The sequence below is a fragment of the Ambystoma mexicanum genome, chromosome 8 (assembly GCF_040938575.1).
Source record: "Ambystoma mexicanum isolate Mex_15411 chromosome 8, UKY_AmexF1_1, whole genome shotgun sequence".
Lineage (NCBI taxonomy): Eukaryota > Metazoa > Chordata > Amphibia > Caudata > Ambystomatidae > Ambystoma > Ambystoma mexicanum.
Window position 1 is genome coordinate 941,737,899 of NC_090929.1, and position 17,674 is coordinate 941,755,572.

General features: G+C 45.7%; 1 protein-coding gene across 1 annotated transcript in view; it reads right to left on the minus strand.

The window, feature by feature from the left end:
* Nucleotides 1-17,674, minus strand: part of SH2D4B (SH2 domain containing 4B) — a 1,358,492-nt gene that overhangs the window by 461,034 nt on the left and 879,784 nt on the right. Inside the window, exon 10 of the mRNA XM_069610827.1 lies at nucleotides 14,864-14,891. Within this exon, the coding sequence (XP_069466928.1) occupies nucleotides 14,864-14,891 (28 nt within the window). The remainder of the gene's footprint in view (nucleotides 1-14,863; nucleotides 14,892-17,674) is intronic.

Here is a 17,674-nt window from a genome sequence, read left to right on the forward strand (position 1 = left end):
TGCTGGCTGCCAAAAACCTGGAATGGATCCGGAAGGGAAGTAATTTGGGAAATAAGGTTTTAGCGCTCCCAATTCATCAGGACACTGTAGCATAAGGTTCGGAGGGAATGTCCAGTAGGGAAGAAACCCCAAAACATGCCCCCAAGTGGCGGGAACGGGAGCAAAGGGAGCGAGCCGTGACACTATACCCCCTCCCACGGCCGACTCCAGGCGGCCGTTACTTGCACAAAACATCTTCTTCCCATGACAGAAGCGCTTTGTCTTCAGAAGTGGCACTGGCGGAAACGATGATCCACGGGTAGAAGCAGAAGAACTGGAATGAATAGAATCAGGCCGCAGTCTATAAGAGCCATAGGCGAGTTTTCGGTGAGGAAGAGACTCATGGGTCGAAGAAAGGCATGAAGGGTTTGCAGGACCCAAAGCAGAGTTGGAAGGTCCAGGAAGCTTAGTCACTGGAAGAGGATATGCATACATCTTTGAGGAGAGAGGCAGGCTGGTGCTACATGCCATAGACAACGGTAGAAGTTCTGTTAGCCTCACTGCCGAGAGTGGACACACAGGAGGTGATGAAACAGCAGGTTTCAGGAAATGTTTATGTTCGGAAGAGGAAGGTGGTGGCTGAGGTAGAGGTTCGGATACTCTGTCATCCATCTGGGTAAAGGTTTGTGGTTGAAAGTGACAAAGATTCGCCTGCATAAGTTCCATGCCTTGGAGGTCTGAAGATCCAATGGGTTGTACGAGGCTGGCACTCCCGTTGACAGTCATGTAGCCAGTCAAGTAGCCACCTTGTTGCACGTGGGATACAACCGCAGGAACGTTTGGCATACTGATAGGAGTGTTAGACACAGTTCTCGGAACATCAGGCATACTAGCAGCGGGAGCAAAAACAGGCACATCTTGAACTGCAGCAGACATACCCCTCCTTTGGCTACTAGCACCCAACTGGCGCTGCAGCTGGAAGGCCGTGCCCGTCCCTTCCCTCAGGCTCATGTGGGATCCGGCAACAAAAGGGTTGTCAAGCGGTTGATCCAAACCGGACTCCAAACGCGGACCGTCCAGCCCGCTATCCTGGTCGGCTACTCGTTCGGTGACTGGGCCGTGGCGGATGGCATCCGTTTCCCTCTCGTAATACTCCAGGCAAGTCCAGCGGCCTCGCATGTAAGGCCCTCCCGAGTCGTGAGCCGGCTTGATGTTTTTGAAGAGAGAGCTGGCAGAAGTCTCAGGCTCAAATGTTGCATATTCGGGAGGCGCTGATGCTACAGTCAAGTAGTTGGGAGAATTGTTTTGTGTACAAGGCAGACATTCTGGTGATCCCCCTGAAGCATAAGAAGGGCAAGATGGACGTTCATCAGTAAATGGTTGGGATTCAGGAGGAATCTCTGGAGCAGAAGAATATGCAGCAGGATCAGACAGTGTAGACAGGCACACCTCCGATATTGGCAGCGAGGCTGAGCAGGATACAGGTCTCTCATGAACTGAAGCCAAACTAGCAGTAGGCTCTGGGACCGAAGACATGCACTTAGAACGTACTACCGGAGGCTCCATGGCTGAAGGATAATTTGCTGGATGAGTCACTGTAGCCGAAGACTGACATGCCAGAGGAGATTCTGAGGCTGAGGGCATGCAAGCTGGAGCCGTCTTGTTAGCTGAAGACAAACTTGTCAAGGTCTTTGGCTCTGACTGCGTACATGGTGAAGGCTCTTGAGTGACTGGCAGACATAGCACTTTCTTATTGATCGAAGATACGTGTGCCAACGATGACTGCAGGGCTGTGGACAGGATTATTGAAGAGTCAATGGTAGTAGGAGGACAGTCTGAAGTCCCAGAAGTCGACAGACACACTTGTGGTTCAGGAATGGAAAGCCCCTTTAAAGCAGTTGACCCCTTGGCACCAGTAACCAAAGTCTGAGCAGTACCCCTGCCGTCCCTCTCCTTAGTGGATGACACAGAGTCTCTTCCCTTGTAGAAGTCAAAATCAACCAGAGGAATCACCATAGTAAAGCCTTTGTTAATCAGGATTTCGTCAATTGACCATTCCTCTGTATTAGCTTCTGAAAGTGGCTGATTAACAATCAACAGTTCAAGGATCGCCTGCCAGGTTTTTGGTTCAGTAATCTGTGGAATGAGTCCATCAAAACATGAATTCTGCACTGTCTTTGACTGCTCGTAGTGACCGAAATTGGCAGAAGGAAGAGCGAACACAGAGGCAGCATCGTTTTCCACATCAGCTTGAATGTCTACTTCAGTCTCAGCAGCTAGATCAAGGGCAGAACCTAAGCCTACAGTTGTGACAGATTCTGCGTATGCCACCATTGTGGATTGTGTTTGGAAATCAGAAGCATGTATGTGTTCAAGCTCAGAGTTATGACAAACTGCTACACAGGAAGCTTCAGGTAAAGGAGTGGCTTGTGAATCTTCAACTAACAGCAATTCCTGACAAACGGTAGGACAGTTGTCAGAACCTGTGCCCTGAATAAGCGCTGTGCTTGAAAAAAGACTTTCACTCCCAATAGATCTTACATATTGACAAGTATCATGATTTACAAAAGTCTCCGCACTCAGGGACTGAACAGTATTCACTTCATCAACGGATAAAGTTGGAGGTGTATTCAGAAAAGACTGTAACATCTTATTCTCCTCTTTTAAGGAAATGTATTCTAGTTTTAACTCCTCAAATTCTGTTTTTAGCATGTCCCGTATTAACTGTACATCCCTATCAGTAGGCACAGGGGAAGGCATGGTGGCATCAGGGCTGGATCCAGCACTAGCCATCTGGAAGTGCATTGATTGTATATTGTCATCTACTGCTTGCAGGTCTTGTGATCTATACTCTCTCTTACCGACGTGGTCTGTGTTTCTTTTAAGCAGACTATTGGCATCAGACCCCTTGGCATTAGTGACCACAGTAAGAATCTGTGCAGAGGAGTAAGCTGTAGACTGAGGGCAGAAAACAGAAGATATGCAAGGAACCCCTCCATTCTTCATGCTTGAATCATGAAACTGTTCAATCTGAGGTAAAGCACAACCCGAGTCATGGGGTTCAATAACAGAGGTACTTGTGTGTATAAATTCTTGCAGTGTGTTGTTTTCCACTGCTAAGGCTTGTGCGGACATAGACTCTGGATCAGAATTAAAGACAGAGCTAGGAGCAGGCAATGTACGATGGGCCACCCAGTGGGAAAAATACTTTGCACGTAAATACCCATTCGTGTCAAGGAGTTCATTTAAGTCAGGAGCAGAGATTCGATTTTCACGGGTAATTGTAAGGGAAGCTTTCTGTATAGACTTGTTAGAGGCCTTGCTGCCTTTCCTTCGTAATCTGGCCATGTTCGAACGGGAACAACGGCTGGTCATTCTGTCATCTGTCAGGAAAGGAAGAAGGCGATGGATATGGCAGGGGAAATGTGCACAAAATACACAGTAAACAACCTTGAATATAACAACGTGCATTCAATACCCAAGACTCGTGTATACCACTATAAGAAAAGGAATGTAGGGTAAGCACTTAGAACCTCCTTATGACTGAAAGGAAAGTCGGCAAACTCCTTACCCACTATGCTATTACAGTATTACAGATACTGACAGCGCTAAGCCCACGTAGAGGGCAAGCAGGGACAGAATCTGTAAGCTGACACTCTAGACGGTACTGGATAAGGAATTTGGAAACAGTACTCACAAGGACCGGAATGACCACATGAATGCCAGTACTCACGAAGACCGGAAAGACCATTTGGATGTCCGTATTCACGAGGACCGGAAAGACCACTCAGAAGTCAGTACTAACCCACAACCCTGTAAATCAAACAAGAACCCAGAAGGCAGTAAAGGCAAAGATTGAGGATGACTAAATACCTAAACCCAAGTCAAGAGGCAAGAAGGAATAGTACAGTCTGGAAAACAAAAGATAATCACACAGGGGCTAGTTACAACAGCTTCCCACACCTAATAATAAAATAGGAAATAAATGTAAAAGTGTAAAGGAAAACATGGCATGGATCCCAATAGAAGGCAAGGATCAGGAGCAGTGAAAACGATTTCAAAAGGGAAACTTTCCCACCCATCCAAGGTGAAAAGGCAGGAAACTAAACCTGTAAAGGAAAGATTAATGCAACAAGTCTTTCAGTAGCAAAGGGCAATTTCTAGGAAACAGTGAACACAGGCAATTGGGCTACAGCAAAAGGAAAGCTCAGAGAAAGGCTGCCTGCAGACAGAGAAAGGGAGAAAGGGATTTCCAAAAGGCAGAAATCAATTAGGCATACAAATACGAATTCCAGGACAAGGAACAAGAAACACTAACTAGAACTGGGCACAAAAACTAGGAACCAGGAACAAGGGACCAGTCACGACAGGAACACTGCAACAATGACCAGCGCTGGACTGAAGCAAACTGAGGCTTTTAAAGCTGCTTAACGAGCACACCCCTCAGGTGTGTCGCCTGCTGCACCTGCAGCCACAGGTGTTGCCTATCCTCCACCCAGCCTTGTCCTGCAAGGGAGGAGGTGAGGCAGTGAGCCAGGCATTCTGGGAAGCATAGTCATTTGATTAAAGTAGCAGTAGCATGCTGGCTGCCAAAAACCTGGAATGGATCCGGAAGGGAAGTAATTTGGGAAATAAGGTTTTAGCGCTCCCAATTCATCAGGACACTGTAGCATAAGGTTCGGAGGGAATGTCCAGTAGGGAAGAAACCCCAAAACATGCCCCCAAGTGGCGGGAACGGGAGCAAAGGGAGCGAGCCGTGACAAAAGGGCCCACTCAGTGTTTTAAACAGAGAACCCCCTAACAATATTCCATCTAACCCTAGGGCAGGGCAAAGACTGATATGTTTGGGATATTTCTTCTCTGTGAAAGATAGTGAGCTAAAGACTCTGGGTAAGTCTCTTGTAAACAGGACTAATGTCTGGCAGAGAGACTCCCAGGACCCCCCTTGTCAATTTCCATCTAACCCTAGGCCATTATTTCACATGTAACAATAACAATAATGAGCACCCTTGGCGGGGGAGCCGGCCAATCAGGAGGCAAGGAACGCAAGCTGAAACTTGCGATCTCAGCCCATGTTCCAAGCCGCCTGATGGCCGTTCGCACAGCATCATTCCCCCACCCTCTATTCCCTTTTTTTACTCCCTCCTCACTACTTATTATTGTGGTGACGTCCAGCACCGCCGCCGCAGCTGCTGCCTCTCCTTCAGCTCTGCTCCGGCTGGCCACCATGGAAAGGGAATATGGGCTCTGTAGGGAACCCTACCTTCCCATTCCATGGTGACCATCTTTGAACAGTATTTTATTTCCGTTCATGGAAAGAAAATACTTTGTATTAGCTCCGTCCCAGCCCTTGGGATGTGTACTAATGGTGTTAACAACCGTTTCAATGGCTGGAATGGGTGGTAACGTCCCAGTGGCCTCGCTTCGCTCGGGCCTGTAACTTGGGCTGCCGGGACGTTACCACCCGTTCCAGACCTTGGAATGGGTTGTTAACGCCATATAATATCCCGTTGACATCTAGCGCTTCATGGCAGATACCTCCCTCTTCTAAGTGCTCTAAACAATATTATTATTACTCAAACTACCGGTAAGGTATTAGAATATAACGTGGTCTTCTATAGCAAATCTTTAAATATGTGGTGGTCTTGTGGCGAGTGGTTTTGCCAAAACCAAAGAGGTATTGGTAACAAGGGGAGACATGTAATAAACATATGGCGATCATGAGTGCGGGCCAGAAATACCACAGTCCTGAGTGCTGGTATGGCTATGTGGTTGGTGGCATTGATACTTCAGTATGTGTTCTATTTAGAAGGAAACACTCAAGACTTATTAGATGACAGCGCTGGGACACTGGGAAAGACCCTGGCAGAACACATTGTCATATGTTAGATGGTTGAAGGTGTAGCAGGCTTTGCAATGAACTATGAGCTGCTCCCCAAGGGTCATGTGGTCAAGATGGTGGTAACAGGCATACAGTCTGCTGTGTGTGTTATAGTCCCTGTGTGTGGTACAAATGTGCAAGCAGATTAAAAGGTTTGTGGAGGGGTAAGTGGTTTGGGGCTCACAAGGAGTCCTCTAAGAATGTTAAGGTTATACAGAATTGGTACAGTTCAAGCTGTGTTTTTTCAATCTTGAGGTGTTACTGTTTTGGGTTCCCTTTTATGATGGTTGTGGGGTGGTGTCAGTGTCTTAAGTGTGATGGGGAGAAATAGTAGTTACCTGCCCTAAGTCATTGTTTGAAGTCATGCAGGTTGAATTGTTTGAAGGTAGAGTTACACGTTCTAGAGTAGAAAGTTACCATGGTAACTCAGCAGGTTGAGTGACTGTTGCTGAGATGTTACATGTTTAAAGCCAGGTGTACATTTTATGGCTTTATGTAATTCCTTCTAAAAAAACATGGTCTATGAAATGCATATTGTCAGGGTATCAGTTGGGCAGGTCAAATACTTACAATATGATATTAAATGATATGATTAGACATTTATAATGCGCCTGTACACAAGTATTTCTAGGAGCGACAAGACAAGGAGGGGGGACATAATGAGGACAAAACAACAATCTTACTAGGCCTTGTTTCAATCAGATCGCACAAGTTCTGGGAAGAGGAAGGGGAGACGGGCTGGAGGGTGGCTCATAAGTGCAGAGAGAAGGGACTGTAGGTTTGCAGATACATACCCTTAAGTGCTGGGGGAGCCCAGAGGCAGTGCAAGGGCAACTGGATATGCAGGAGCCTGGGCCTGAGTTCAATGGGTGGCCAGGTGACCAGTGTGCAGAGCAGTAAGGGACATCAGCACGGGAGAGAAAGCGGAAGTGAAAAGCAAGGTCTTGAGTTGCTTCCGGAACCGAAGTTGGTTCTGCTAAAGTTTGGGAAATGCAGGGAGGCTGTTCCAGAGGGGGTTGGGAGGCACAGGGAGCTCTAGTACTGTGCACAGGGGACCACAGGAGTGTTGGGACACAAGGAGCACTGGAGGCGCATAGAAGGGCCGGAAGATGTAGTGGGGGAGTGCAGTCCACCCGTGCATATTTCCACATATTAATACTAAACTGCTATGAGTGGTGCATCTGATCTGCCTCTCATGGTCTCGCACAGCCAGTGTAATTCCCAGCATTGTACTCCTGGTGGAGAGGAGTAGCTAATGCTCCCACATTTGCAGGTGTTCAGTCAGGTTCTTCTATGCGGACATAGGACCTCAGCCTCTCTACTGACAACAAGTAGGCTTGGAAGGCGACTAGCCTATTGAGCTTCTCCCCGTTGCCAAGTCTCCAGGGCAGTTAATCACAGATTGTCTTCCGTGGAACAGGTTTCACTCCACACCCCCTTGGGATTAGTCACTAGTGTGTGTGTTAAGAGCTTACTCTGATGTTACTCCTTGATGCTTCTCTACAACATGTGCATTATCAGCAAACTTGGATGGTGTCGAAATTCATTTTCATGGCTGTGCTTGTGTCTTGCATGCATGCCCATTTTGGGTAAAGGCAACCATGTGGAAGTTTCTGTGGGCCTCCAGATAGGGGCTTGCTGGTACGAGTGGCCAGAAGCATAGAAAGTAAATATACCAGGACAAAATGCGATTGCTAAAAAATGTTCAATTAATTTGAAAGTGATTGACCAACAACCAATCATGCATAGTTAGCATGCTACTACATGTTTGTCCATCACATGCAGTGGTGTAATTGTGGATAGATCTAAGAAGTTTGAAGGTTTGTCCATATTGGTTCATATACAGTTAGAGATATGTGTGTGTTTGTGTAAAAAGGCATATTCTGTGGGGGCATGCTGTCCCTGTTTGCAAACACTCATGGGAGTAATGTTGTGTCGGGAGTACTATTTGTGGGAGATGCTTCCTATAGTTTCATCTTCACACTATCTAAAGTGTGGGGTTTGGTCGTTTCAATGTTATATCTGGTTGTATATTGTTTTGTTCTCTTTGAAAATGGGGGTCCCCACAAACACCCCTTCCCTTGGCCATGCCCACACCCTGCTGCCTTAACCCGCTCCAGCAGGCACACACCCCCTAGATATTTGTTGCTGCAGAGATCAAAATGTGACGCCCGAACTATCCACTTTCAAGATTGTGTGGATGAAATGTCTGCATGGGGTACACCATATCTCGCCACAGTTAGTGCCTATGGGTCATAGTAGAGGGGTACTTTTTAAGCACCTATTTTAGGCTCTATGATGATTCTATCAGTCTCTACACTTGTGTTGTGGGGTAGGATGGCAGAAGCGGGAAGCTGCAATTTAGGTGTTGCTTCAAGACTTACAGGCATTTTCTAGCACGTTAGTAGTCCAATGTCTAGTCCTCTTGTCTCGGGTGGATAGCTCAGGGGCAACATGCTCGCCTTGGAAGCAAGAGCACATGGAGCAACACAGGATTGATCCTTGGGTCCGTGCTTAGAAACCTCTGCGTATTAAGCGCGTTCTAATAAACCTATCATATCATATCAATGTACCAGTTTGCAACCCATTTGGGTATTAATGTACATTTTTAAGTCCAACTGCCATTTTGTTTTGGGCCATCCCTTTGTGAGGACCACAGTGAAGGCTTAAATGGCTCTGAGTCCAGCTTTGAACCACTCATGATGGTTTAGAGTGGATTAGAAGGGTTTCCTGCCCCTGAAAGGCCAGCACACATCTTCGTGGGTGAACCCGAGTGGCATTTATTTTCAGGACGGCATCATTTGTTAACCCCAAAACCTTTTATGTCATTCTGGTGTGTGATTGGAGGGCTGACAGACAACACTTTTTTCCAAAGCCATATTCAGGAGGCAGTAGCTACTAACCGAGCGCAGGCAGCAGGCAGTGCCAGGTGTAAGGTGTATCCCTATCATGAAACCCCTCTCTCCTGTGCTAAGTTATGGGCCTCATTACGACTCAGGCGGTAAGGGTTTTACGGCGGCGTAAACAGCGCCGACCCTTACCGCCTGAGTACGAGGTCCCTTAGCGCCATGGCGGACTTAACACCTGCTTTTAGCAGGTGTTAAAATCCATGGTGCTAAGGGACCATGGAGTTAATTACGCCACCGTAATATACGGTGGCGTAATTAACGCCTTCCCCACTCCCATTATGCCCTATGGGGCAAAAATGGGAATGGGGAAGGGTAAATGGGGATTGGGGACTTACCGCCCCGCCAAACTCGGAATGGGGCGGTAAGTCCGCCAACCACCATGGCGTAAACATAGTTTACGCCATGGTGGTAAAGTCACGGCCCAGGCGGTAACTTACCGCCTGGGTTGTAATGAGGCCCAATGTGTTTAATTTCTTGCTGATTTGCAGTTACCACTGCTTTTAAAGTGGTGGTAAGTTGTAACAGGCATACTTGTTCTTTTAAAACATTCAAGAAATCTCCTGTGTCACCTCTGCGAAGGGCAATATCCTGTATGCAAATTATCCCCCGAATGAGACTTCAAATTGTCACCTGTGGGCAAACATTTAGGAATTCATCTTTGCCACCCAACAGCAACTGTTGTAACAAGAACACATATTTTGCTGGAATTCTGACATTGTAAAGGCAGGGCTATCACTGTTATTACATGTTATCACTGCACCATACAGTTGCAACATATTTTCTTTTTTTGGACAAATGTTTTGTACTCTGAACTGCTTTTCTTTTTCTTAATTTTCTTCTGTTTTCTTTTCTTCTTTTCTCATGTTTTATACAGTGATGATGTATGTGATTTAATACGTACTGCTATTTTCATTTTGTGAAAAGTCGGGTTCTTTGACTAAAACGCAATAAATAAATTAAAAAAGCAAAGGCCAAGGTGTCCCCTGCCCCCCCCCAGATTTTATGGGTCTCCTGCGCCCCTGACAATGTATGGAGTTTAAGTTGAATTCCGTGTCCACAGATTATCCCTTGAACAAACCCAAGCCTTTACTTTACTGCTTCTGTGAAGGTGGGCGCGCAGGGAGGCACCACCAAGTGGCAGCGATCACTGTTTGCATCATCCAAATCACCAACGCAGGCCGCATTGTTATGGTTAGGCAGTCAATGGATGGAGGGTTTGAAAAGCTGAAGACCCCTCTTACTTCCCTCCTGTCAGTCGACTAGTTGCAAAATGCCTCATGTATTGATTTCACACTTGCGCCCCTTTGTACACATGGCAGGGAGAGGACACTTGCGAGGGCACCCCTGCCTGCCAGAAGAATACTCTCAGCTGCATAACATATATCATTGCAAGGCAGCAGGCAGGTGGCTTATGGTACCGATGCATACACACAAGAGCGTGGAAGCCTGGCCAAGGAAGGAAGGCAGCTCGAAGGCTGGTGAATGCTATCATATATAATGCATTTGTCACCAGGAGCAGGGCTCGTTCACCCACTGAACAGTAACATCCAGCCGTGTTCAGGACACCACAGTCATTATGCAAAACTGAATTAAATACATGTTTCGAAAGTCCATTGCAGCGATCCCGAAAAGCTAACTGGATTTTGCCATCGGGTGGGTCACCCATCTGTAGTGGCAGACTAGACAGCTCTTAGTAATTCATTAAGAATCTCTGCATCTTATCAATTTTTTTGTTAAAATACTGAGTCTGTTGGGTGTCACTTCCACACCGCTATAGGTTTTCCTCTGGTGACCTTGCTCCCGCCTGCTTTATCTCCTCCAGCACTGATGCGTTCCCAAGGGTGCATAGATCATCACGGCTGCAGTGAGTCAGTGTCAGCTTTCTGCCACCAGGCTTGTGTTTGGGGACTGCTTAACCAGATGGTGGCCTACAAGTTTGTTCATCAAATCTACCGCTGGGTGCTAGTAAACCGCAGTGTACTAAACGTCAGAGAATACTAAGGTGATTTAATGAAAAGTGAGCCTTTTCTATGACGCCTAGCACGCCTCTATATTTGCCACATGCTGCGATGTTGTGTTGCACTTTGTGCACCAGCGGTCAGCAAAGCAGTATGTTTTAGAGCCTCAGCTATCCGGCCTCGCCTGCCAGCGTGTCTGTGCTGGAGCCAACAGTTGAACTTTATTGCAAAATGATGTCATAGGGGGTGCATATACGCGCACCTGCGCAGTCAGGCCTCTGTCAAAAGTCACCGCCTGCATCCAGCACCTTATATACTGTTCAAACAAAGTTTGGGTTATGAACCCCACCCAATAAGAAACATCCCCTCTGTGCTCAGGCTATGCTTGGAATTATTGGCACCCTAAAATGTCCCATACGAAGCTGGATGCTGCAGAAATGGTGGGGGTGACACCATATCCCTTAAGTTCCAGTTACTTCCCATTGTCAAAATCTAGACAAATGTCTACTGGATGAGGCATGGTAGGTATAAAGCATGGAGAGGAAGCTTCTATCAATCTTCCCATAAGGTAAGACCGCTTTACAGCCTTCTTTCAGTTATCACGCCTGGAGCAATTCTTTATTATTCCTTCCAAATATGTCCAGCAAACAACCATGTCCATGCCAGTTTTGCATGGCGCGAAAGCGTGGCACAAGTCTTTACAGACGTGGGTCGCCAGTCTGCTCTGCTGCCGCTAGACCCCCCCAAGCTGCTTCTTATTGATGATACCCACTGAGGCTGAACCATGACTGGGGATTTTTAGGCTTTGAGTAGACGGGTTGTCAAATAGGGCAACGACCCCCATACTTCTGTAGCAACATGAGCGGGAAGCACACTTTGCCCTCATAGAGATGTTACACTTTTCAGCTGCTGACTACTTACTAAGTGACACGGCACACATTATCACTGCTGCAAGAGATAAAACAGGATCAGCCTATAAGCCATGTTCATGAACTGCACTATTAAATGCAGTGTCTTTGAACAATGTCAGGAATCCACCTGCAATTCTGAATCCTTTAAAATTGTGTGGCAGTTCCCAATGAAGAAAGCTGCAACTGGTAGAGCAGGCAATGCAACTGTTGCTGCAATATTATATGGTGAGAGAAACCTATATATCCTTTGGGATTTTTCAGATTCCTTCTGTAAAATGTGCTGTAAGATGCACCGTTTCTGCCAGGAAAAGGGTTGAGCTCAGTTCCTTGTTCATATTAGCCCAGGTGTAGGGGAGGTATATGAAGCCTGTAGTGAAAATCAAAAGTAGGCACGCAGGTCTGGGGTTGCTTGTGGTCCTGTACAGAAGAGATGTGATCTCGCACTTTGGTCTGGACCCCATTTTCAGGGTTGGATCAAAACCTGCTTTGCATATGGTCTGCCATTTGGTCAACCTCCAGTGTTTGCCATGCAGCGTAGCAGGAATCTGCGAGACGAATTGGTTTGCACAAGACCCCCATTGAAAGAACCAATCACACATCAAACTGGAACATTTCCCTGCTACATTGTACTAATTGTAATATGGTAATTAAGGGGAACATTGTATACCATCCGTGTACAGGCAAAAAGAATTTCCTCCGAACCTTTGGTACATGCAACAGTATAAACATTATCTATGGCATAAAGTGCCCATGTGGAAAATATTATATAGGCCAGTCTACTAGAGCAGCAAGAATACGTTGGAACGAGCACCGTTCCTGCATCCGGAACGCAAACCCCAATTCAGCAGTGTCTCGTCACTGGATTGAAAAACGGTATAACTTGACACAAATCAGGTTTTTGATCCTTGAAGTACTGACCAAAGTCAACCTGCATGAAGACCTGGGCCTGCGGCTCAACAGGAGAGAAACATTTTGGATCGACAGGCTTGGGAGTTTAGCCCCAAACGGTCTCAATGAGGAGATCAATTATCATTGCTATATTTGAATGTTCATGTATCCTTTGATGCACTCTCCTACTTGCTTTAATACTTACCTTCTTGTATATCCTAATGTTGTCTCTTTCACTTTTTGTTATACCACAGTGACTCACATTATACACAACAATTGTTGCTATATGAGCCTGGGTAACGCACCTATGTCGCAGATCCCAGACATCCTGTCTGGGACCCAAGGTGACACCGTGTGATGTCACCTCCCGCAACATAGATACACCTCTTAATCACCCGGTAACTTGCTTCCAACCCATGCACCTACCACTACACATTAACCCTAACTGATATAGGCATTCACCCATTACATTACTTATATACAAATATACATTTCTCCGACCTCATCCTCCTTTATATCATCTTTACTTCTGCCATCGACCCTTATTAGCTTGCTCAAGCCTGTTCAGTATTTTTTCTATGTCCAGGATTTTTTTCCAGATTCCGGACTTCGCCTATTTTATTTTTATGACTCTCTCACAGTATTGGGTACTTGTTTGCTTTCACAATCCGACACTGAATTACCTTATTAGCAGTGATTTTCCTCTGATGCACCGCAAAGCGCCAAATCATTGACGCGATGCGAGTACGAGGCTATAACAGCACCGCTACCATGGCAACGGCTCTACACAGCGTTGCGAATCACTGACTCTGCGTCGGCCGCAGCTCTGCATTACGACCAGCACAGACACGACAGGTATGCATTACGCAGCATTTTCTACTTCTGAGAATCCAGCATACAGCGCTGGCACGTTATACTGATTTAGATTCTACATCTATCCACAGTACGTTACACACGTTCCTGCCTGGTCTGAATTTGGTGTTCTCCCGAACGCACTTTATGTCTACAAGTACAGCATTAGCACTGATCTTTCACCCACAGGCTTGACACTCTCCAGGTAAACGGCATCCTCATTTACTTTATACTGATCAACAGGCAAGCTATCTTTGATTTTCACTCCTTTGTATTTCTTCTTTCTCTTGTCTTCCGGCATTTCAAACCTCACCTGAATCTACCTACATTGGGTATGTGACCATGTTCATTTTATTTTATTTTATTATATCGATCTGTTTCATTGTTGTATATTTGATGGATTTGGAATGACATAGACTTGCCCTGACAAAGGAGAACACTCTCTGAAATGCATTGGCGCAATAAGTCTGTTTACACTAGAGATGTGCTAGCTGCTTCCTCACTAAGAACTAATTAGTCACTTTGCCTTGAAAGAATTGTTTCTGATAAAACATTATCCACAACAAGGACTCTCATTTTTTTTAAATTTGCCATGTTCTGTTTATGTATTAGGTTCCAGTAATTTTGAATACTTCTACAATAATTTCATAACCTAGGTTGGGTACAATGGAGAGCGGCTGTGTGACTGGGTTTGCAATCTAGTCTCTGTCCTCACATGTTTTTTGAGTCAGGGTGTCTCGAGACTCATCACAGCCAGCTCCTGTAAAACATCTGGACTAATTACGAATCAGAGATTTTTTTACATATGAATCACTTGATTTGAAGTGACTTTACCCTGTGGTGCCCACTTATTCTCCTTTTTGTTCCTTCTCCTCCCCCTCGTAAGACTGCAATCAGGACCATGGAGAGAAATTGGAAGACATGTAAATAACATAAAGTACAGAGAATTCCCAACAAAAAGCAATACATGTGGCGAAAACAGTCTTCCCAACTCAGTATAAAACAAACTTCAACAACATTACGTGTTCCAAATCTTTTCAATGCTATCAAAACATGTCACTGATATGTACACCACTGATGTTTTACAAATTTCCAGTTCCATCAAAATCACCCTACCGTTCCCAGCCAGCAGTGGAGCAGGGTGAGAGACATGCTGAGTTCCCCCCCGCCCCACTCTAGCAAAAGAACAGGGCCTGCAACACTCCAGCCCGGCCTAGACCATCATGCATGCACAATATGCATGATGATCATGCTGCTGCAGGGGCACGCCCCAAACTACGTGAAAGATATAAATATGTGGTTTAATCAAGCCTTAATTATATCACCACACGTGGAAACAAGGGGGCTGTACCTTTGCTACGGGCACCCAAATGTATCAGCTATTTCCATAATGGGAATAATTTATTTGCAGAGTCAAAGCAACTTCAAAAATAAATTATTTCTTTTTGAAGTCCGCGTGCCCCAGATGACATGGTTCTGGTAGACCCGTGATGCAGGCCTCTAGCTTCTCTTTCTGCACATGACAGGAACCTGAGCTGGTTTCGGCTGTATGGAGCACAGGAGCCGGGGGACTGACTGCATTTTTTGTAAATGTGTGTGCGTGCATGCATGTAAGGGTGTGTGTGTGTATGTGTATTTTGTAATATGTGTGTGTATGATCTATGGGTGGCTAGGTGTGCCTTTGTGTGAGTGTATGGTGAACAGGTGCCCATGTAAAGTAGCTAGGAATGGTGTGTGAATGTGGGTGTGCTTCTGTTTAACGCTGGTCCAAGGAGCTTATTTTGGGGGGTCAGAGGAGGGGGCCTGTGGGAGAGGGGATGTATGGGGAGAGGGGTAGGAGGCGTGCACTAAAAAGTTATTTTTTAATTTTTTTATTTTAATTTTTATTTGTTTCAATTCTTGTACAAACAATAACAAGAAACAGGAGTAGGAAGTACTGGCATTGTTCAACCGTAGAAACATAAAAGCTTTTGTTGATGACTGGTAACAACCCTGAAAGTCTGCTTCCGATTGGTGAGGGGGGTCCCAGTGGTTGAAGCAACAAAGACAATTCCCTCCTAAAGTGACTCCTAGGACAAGGCTATTGGAGTAATACAAGACACGCTAAAATATACAGAAGAATTCTAATGGGCATCCATGATAAATCAAGCATGATATGTGTTATTAGTGGCTAGACTGGCATTTTGATCGAACCAATCTAGTCATTTCTTACTGTAGTATGACATTATTTCACAGGGGTTCTACAATAAAATAAGCATGATTAGTGTTATTACCTTACTAGACTGGCATTTTGGTGCAGCCAGTCTAGCCATTTCTTACTGTGGCTTGACTATTGTTACTGGTCATCTCTGATGAAGCAAGCATGATATGTGTTATTCCCTGGCTACACTGGCATTTGGGTGCATACAGGCTAGCCATTTCTTACAGTGGCATTGCATATTCTTCTGAACATCTCTGATAAGTAAGATTGATAAGTGTTATTACATGGTCAGACTGGCATTTTGGTGCAGAACGTCTAGGCATGTCTTACTGTGGTATGTCATTTGTTACTAGTTATCATCAAAGCTAAAGCAAACATTATACGTGTTATTACATATCCAAAGTTGCCTGCATTGTGCAGCCAGTTTGGATATGTTTATTTATTGTGTCATTGCATTTCTAACGGTAAAGCGTTACATTATTTAAAGCATGAATGCTCCTGTTCAGTGGTGGTGACTTGCATTTGTTGGATTTTCGGATTAGAGTTACCCCGCACAATTAATTGGAAATGCTCTTGCTTTTTACCCAATTCTTTGCAGAAAATGTGCTGTATAATGCACCATTTTAACCCATTATTCAAACATTTATCTTGGGGGAGAAACATCCAGGGCCCCCTTTGGATGGATGGGTTCCCTCACTACACTTGGTCACACTGGTATATTTGTGGAAAATATTATGCCCCTTCAATTGTAAAATTCACCAGCTGCCACTAGGGGAGTGACTGGTGGGTGAATTGGTATGCATGTGCGCATGTAAAGTTGGGGCCCAGGCTAGGGGCATTGGAACATGGACGCTTTCTTATATGGTTTACTGGCATATTGGACAAAGTCAACTTTGCCCAAAGAACACCTTTTCCTTGCCCCTTTGCCCCCCCCATGCCCGTCTCCTTTCTGGGCTCGCTCTCTCCTATGTGTGTTCGCTGAGTATGGCACTTCTTTTTTGACGCTCCTCTCTCAGGCTGTGACTTGCCGGCTCCCTTCTTAGCTGGTGCTATCTCTCTCTCTCTCTCTCTCTCTCTCTCTCTCTCTCTCTCTCTCTCTCTCTCTCTCTCTCTCTCTCTTTCTCTCTCTATCTCTTCCCTTTTATTCCTCTACTTCTATTGAGCTTGGTGTCTCAGAGTTCGTTGCTGCTTATTGTGCAGGGCGGCTTGGTTTCACTAGAACTCCTCTCATCCTTGGTAGTTGTTATTGTGGGTTCAGCTGACGTATCTCTGACAGCGGTTTCTACGGACCTCCTCTACTCCTATGCCTGTTCGTCGTGCTTCTCTGGGTACCTACTTTGTGGTTTTACAGGTTCTGGTACTTTTCTGTTCCTTCTCTCGTGGGCTGACTAAGGTTACCTGTTGGTTGTCTGCCTGGATCTTAGGTCTATCCTTGTTGGTCACTGTCCCTCTCTGGCAGCTTCTGTTCTCATCAGATCCTTCTTTACTTGTTCTTACCTTACTCTGTCTAGTCTCTTCAGTCCAGCCCACAGCTGCTGTATTCTGGACATTTTCTGTACTTCCTCCACAAACTGGAATATCAAGGACACCATCTCTATTGGACATACTTACCTTCCGAACACCATCCAGGTTTTTTTTATACCATCAGCTTTTTACTGATCCTGGGCTGCGCAGGGGAAAACGTCTTTCTTGTTGCCTACTGTTCCTCAGTGCAACGACAGTGGCAAGTTCACGGAACAGACCCTACTTCTTCAAAAAGATGGGAACTCCTGATGACACCACCGCAGAGCCATCCGGATCGGACCTCTCTTCCAGTGACATTGACTCTGAGGCACAGGTGAGACCTACGACGCTTGACAGTATTAAACCACACTGGAATCCTCTCTGGGCTGCTTAATAATTTGCAGATTTTATAGACATACCTGAATATCCTAGTGTCCATCTTTCAGGAACCATACTTCTACTGCTAGCGAGCAAGGAGAAGGGTAAACCACTGTGCCCCCCAGTTGAGTCAGCATCTTCTGGGACGACCATCCAGTGTCAGTGGGGCTTGCCTCTCCAGGTAGATCAGGTCTGAAAACTACACCCTGGAAGGC